A 6,000-nucleotide genomic window follows, 5' to 3' on the forward strand; every position below is an offset into this window, starting at 1 on the left:
TGTATTATTCCACGATAAAGCACAGCCTGTTGTCTTACGTACACGTAAAAGCAAAAATTATGCAAAAGATGTCACTGGGGTGGTCCCCCCTTAAACACCTTTGAAACTACATAGTCCATATTAGTACCTCAGAAGTCTTATTGGTACATCATACCTGTACATACTGTATTAGGACCTCTATAAAGGCTACTTTCCCAATGATGGCTTATGTATCTTTTTTTTGTGTATTAGAAAAACAGATGGAGAATAATTAGCATAGCTGCTGTTCATAACATTTCAAGAAGATTATCTCATCTTTTGTCGAAGATAACTTGGTAATCTAACAGACAGCACTCTCATTACAACACTCAATCTTTTCCACTTCAAGAACATTGCTTTTTGGCTCATAACATTCATCAGGCTTATGTTTAGTCTTGTTTATTTGGGTACTGCTTTTCTCTTCTAATCACTTACACACACTCAGTGCTCTAATTTGCTGGGGTTATGTTCACTTATAACATCATTACAGAGATTTTGTCTTAATTTGACCCTTTTCCGAAGACCCTTCCTGCAAACTGGTTGAACTCACTGACTCTGAGTTCGCTGGTTTGTAAACATTACAAGATAATTGTATGACACTAGAAGACTTGGACTATACGAATCAATCGACCACTTATTTAATATTTTCTTAGTGCTTCGTGTCATTCTGGAGCTTGGCATTTAAGTGTTCAATGAAGGAAAAAGAAGTCATGTGGAACAACATTAGGCAGTAATAATGAATTTTAATTTTTGGGTGAACTGTTTCCTGAATGAATTCAGGAGATGAAATTTTCATCTACACTACCTCATTAGGAGGGCAAGCAATTATTGTCCTGAAGGGGGTCAGAAGCAATGAGTTCTAATGTGATTGTATGAACCGATGTTATTAGAAAACATGCAAACGTAGACAGGTCTCTTCATTATTAGCACACATTAAATCATTTCTGTTTGTTTTGTCTGAGTAACTCCAAGCTGAGAAGCTAACTGAGTGTATATGTGTGAAAATAGGACAGAAAATGTAATAATGTTCAGACAGAAAATGTTTGGGCTTGTTCTGCTGACGTTCAGAAAGGAGGCAAAAGAGAGTGCCAGACTTTATGTCTCTAAACTCCAACGTCTGAACAAATCCATCATTTTTGTGTTTAGATGTAGTTGAACAGTAGGGGAGAGCGGGGCACCACCTAACGCTTTTTGGTTTTGGCTCAATCATTAAAAATATTTGAGTTTGATTAATTATATTTTTACACAGCAACACACACATCTCTGCTACAAATAAACATTTGAAGTTTGTTTCTATTACTTACCATTCTTAGACAATTACACCTAACGTGACAGCAGTGCAAACGTTACAACTTACCCCATAGGTGGGGTCAATTGTAACAGACAGGGGGTTAGTTGTAACACTTGCTAAAAATTAAGTTTGCATGCAAATATCTCAATACTGTTTTGTCTATATACTTGAAGTGGATATTGTTTATATATCTGTTTATAATAGACAGGTATCCACACTGTATTCATTCATCCAGCCCTTTTCTAACAATAGTTCAATTATAAATGATACAAATGTTTAAATATGTGAGAAAAAGCTGCACAGTTATGACAAAATGTTTTTATATGTGACCTAATAACTATACTACAGTTTCAAAATCAAATTCTGGGATAATGAGCATTTAAGTCTTATTTTAGCCATTCATTTCATTATGATTTCAATCTTTGACGTGACCTTATTCAATCAATATTAAAGATATGAACAAAAATTAATTTAACACACGAAGACAGGCAGATTTATTTTGTTGGCAGCCAGCAATCATTCGTGTGTAGCCTATTTAAAACAACAGCAAGAATTACGCTAACGTTAGCGGTTTTCATATCATAAGTGCTGAGGGGTTAGTTGTAACACAGCGTTACTATTAACCCCGTTCAAAATATTTTCAAGCCCACCAAAAAAGTTGCTAAGACCTGCAGACATATTTCAAAATTATGCTATGTTTTAGTCAACAAGACACTGATTAATATGACATAGCATTGGATTTGGTATCTTAGACACCCAACTTAGAAACCGAAAATAAAATTTGATGAAAAATGTACTTACATGCCACCAAAGCACTCGTTCAACAAAAACTCTGAAAAAACATTATACATTTCTAATAATTTGCGGGAGATTGTCTTTTGGCAGTGTGAAAAAAATTACTTGAATAACAAAACACTCAACCTTGTGCAACAATGTAAACAGTCCGTGTTACAACTAACCCCCGCGTTAGTTTTTGCCCCACATACCCCTACTCAATACAGTTTCTTAATAGGATAGTCCACCAAAAATATGAAAAGTCTGTCACTGTTATAATTTTTTTATGTGGGACACAAAAAGGAGTCAAGTAGCACAGATCAGAGCCTAAATGAAAGATTTCATTGGTGAGGAAAAGAGAGGTGGATGGGATACAAGAAAGTTGGGATACTGAGTGGCGAGAAAGGGCAGCAGATGTATAAATTAAAATCGAATCTCTAAACACAAGCGTTCTGTTGGCAGTCCACAACGAGACACTAAATGAATGCTTTAATGTTACTTCGAAAGAAGACAGGACATGTATATTTTAAAGCTTGTTTCTTCCCCACACAGCACATCACTGATAATACAGAACTTTCTGTTACTGTGTTAAATGTTTGGATGTTACATTTTTATTGTAATGTGGCTCTAATTTGTCTTCTGTAATAATTTTTTTAATTAATTAACCATTTAAAGTTGAATACAGTATGTAAATATTTTAATCTGTTTCGCTTTTATGAATATCGTTTTCCAGAGTCTTAAAGTAAGAAATATGGTCAAAAAAATGGTCCCTAGCTGTAACTTGGGAGGTTCCCATCCAAAAATAACATCTTTGCACCTTAAGGGGTTGTGTACACCAAAACTTTTACGCCTGTGGCCGGCGCATGTTTTCAATTGTTTCCAATGGAAGCTCTGCGTTTTTCAAATAAGCCAGCAGCTAGCGGGTTTTTTCCGCGCTGAAAACCGGCGTTCGGCGGTTTTTCCGCGCTCGGCGCTGAGCGTCGAGAGTTGAAAGAGATTCAACTTTGGGAGAAAAGCTCCGCTCGTCAATGTCAGTTCTCACACGGCCGCCCAATCACAGTGGAGGAGGGGCGGGACATTACCACAGCAACCAACCGGCTCGCAGCTGAAGTATCGCAGCTACCAAAGCGCTCAGCTGAAGAAAGCCGAGATCATATTAGTACCTCAGATGTATATATTAATACCAAATATAAATATCTGTACCTAAATAGAAGGACCTTTTTAAAGGATACTGCCCCAGTGACAGCTTGGGACCATTTTTGGACCATTTTTTATGACAGTGTGGTAGTACCATTCAATTTTGGGCAATAAAAGAAAGTATATTGCCCAAAATATATATATGACAATTGAAAAGAAAGTATAGGCTTGCAAACAGCCTATCAATTTGTATACACATGATTGGGTCAAAATACAGCAATGCAGTATCTACCCTAAATACTCTATCTAAGGAAAGTTGCCAAAATTCCTCCCTAAGGGGCTGTTCACATGTCGCCACTAAAAACGCATGGAAAACGCTAGTTGCGTAGGTTCTTGTCACATGACGTGCGGTGAGCTTGCGGTATTTTGAAAAGTTGAGATGTTGCAGACATGCCTGGAAAAAACGACCGCGTCCATTATGACCGTGCACACAGCGCGCCTACAGTACATTTGAAATAATGAACTTGAGCGTGCAAAAGATGCAATATGTAAACGGCCCCTAATAATGTCAATGCTGCATCATTTCTGATTAATGTTATTTTCTGTCTCCATATCCAGTTTATATTCCGTAAAATCAGCGACGTGAAGAAGGAAGAAGAGGAGAGGCAGCGTTCCAAGAATGAGGTTCCACTCACCCTTCCTGTGGACCACCCGGTCCGAAAACTTTTCCAGAAGTTTAAGCAGCAGAAAGAGCTGCGTAACCAAGGGGCTTCAACCCAGATCGAGCTGGAGAAGAACCGACACCTGCATGCGCACGCTACCCTGCAGTCAACACGCACACCGATTCAGAAACCTCACGGCTCTCTCATGCAGAACTCGCTGCATGCGGTTCAAAACGGATCTACGAGCAGTGTGGTCACCATTTCCCAGATCACACCCATCCAGAACTGTCTGGCCTACCCTAAACCTAGTGACTCCATAAAGCAGAACAATCGTGACATCATGGAACTCAAACCTGCTGGTGATCAGGTCGCGAACAGGCTGAAAGTGAATAACACGACACGGGCCAAACCCGCAGGAACCGCCCGTGGCTGGATGAGACTAAAAAACAACATGGGTGCACCGGGTTCACCGCCGGAGGAGGAGAGGAGAGAGGGACTCAACAATGCATCCAAAGCCGTGTCCATGGAACACCTTTCCCCGGAGGTCAAAGTTCAGATAGAAAATGTTGGAGAGGTCGGAGGATCCCGAAAAAGTTCACTTCGCAAAACAGACTCTTGGGATAGCGGCCTGACCTACAGCGACCAAAGGCTGGATCGAGTTTCGGAACCGCAGAGCCCCATACCAGGAATTGGTGGAGAGGAAGGACCGGCTTGTGATTTTTTTCCCAGTAGCGAAATCTCCTTCCAGGCTTCTCTGCAGGAGGCAAGGCTGGAGCTACGGGCCGAAATCCAGGCACTAAATGGGAGGATGGCCACTTTGGAGGACAGGGTTGGTCAAATTCTTAGACTGCTTTTGGAACAGTCAAATACCCCATCCATCCAAGATCCCACCACACATAGATCCAAACTCAAAGCACAGGACAGCATCCCAGTGTCCACGCTTTGTTCACCTGACTCTGAAAAGGATGTGGGTTCACCGTAGGACATTTTGTATTTTTAAGCACTCAAGATTAAGCATTTGTAGCATTACTAAAAGGTTTCCGGAGCGTCCGAATTAGGAAACGCCTTCAACCTTATAGTTAAACCTGTATAAGAGAGCTTGGATGGGGCTAAAGAGCTTCTGAGATTGGAGGCTAAGGATTACAGCCGAACATCTGTATAGGGTGATTTCTGGGCATCTGCTGCTACATATGAAAGCAGTTTTAAACCTTTTGCACACTGAACTCAGGCAGGAACTATGGAGATTTCACAACAATAATTGAAGCATTTTTTCTTCAACTCGTGGTTTTGCATGTCCAGCTGGGTTCTGGCTTGCCAAAAATGTGAGGCAATGTAAAAATTTACTTAATATTTAAATGCTTGTAATGTATATTATGCAGTTAACTGCATGCTGATCTATTTATTCTCACAGAATGCTATTTTTTCTAAAGTGTACATTAATGGGATTGTTCATTGTCTTTTTGTTCACAGCTTTTTGAAAAACATTCTGTAGCATGATAAGCCACTGAGAGAGAATGTGTTTTGTCTGATACTTGGATAGCATTCAAAAACTTTCTAAAGGTGCAATATGTGACATTTGAAGGATCTCTTGACAAAAATGCAATATAAAATACATTATCAATGGTATATAAAGACCCTACAAAATAAACTGTATAGTTTTTATTACCTTACAATAAGCCATTTTTATCTACGTACTGTGCAGGTCACCTTACATGAGAGTCATCAACACGCTTTCATGTTTCTACAGTACCCCTAAAAGGACAAACTATCCTATAGAACCTGTTTTGTCAATATGTTTGTCCTGTCGCGGGTACCAAGCTTTAATATACGTTTTGAAAAGGAGGGGTGAAGTGTTGAATGATATGTTGGTTGCAATCCACAGACTTGCCCCTAGATGTCGCTAAAAGTCCCACATTGCACCTTTAACTGAAATAAAATCACTTTTAAAGGCGGAGTGCATGATCTCTGAAACCAATGTTGACCCTTGAAATCACCTAAATAAACACGCCCCTACCCTTAATAGAAACTGGACCTTCTTTTGATAGACACGTCCAAGACATACGCAACCCAGGCAACGATGTCAGCGACATGCTCCTTACTGCTGATTGGGTACAATTG

General features: G+C 39.7%; 1 protein-coding gene across 1 annotated transcript in view; it reads left to right on the plus strand.

Moving 5' to 3' along the window:
• kcnh5b (potassium voltage-gated channel, subfamily H (eag-related), member 5b) overlaps positions 1-5,416 on the plus strand; it is a 42,156-nt gene extending 36,740 nt beyond the window's left edge. The window contains exon 11 of the mRNA XM_065296292.1: positions 3,839-5,416. Coding sequence (XP_065152364.1) covers positions 3,839-4,864 — 1,026 coding nt within the window. The 3' untranslated portion in view covers positions 4,865-5,416. The remainder of the gene's footprint in view (positions 1-3,838) is intronic.
• The last annotated feature ends 584 nt before the right edge of the window (positions 5,417-6,000 follow it).

This window comes from Paramisgurnus dabryanus, chromosome 20 (genome assembly GCF_030506205.2).
Source record: "Paramisgurnus dabryanus chromosome 20, PD_genome_1.1, whole genome shotgun sequence".
NCBI lineage: Eukaryota > Metazoa > Chordata > Actinopteri > Cypriniformes > Cobitidae > Paramisgurnus > Paramisgurnus dabryanus.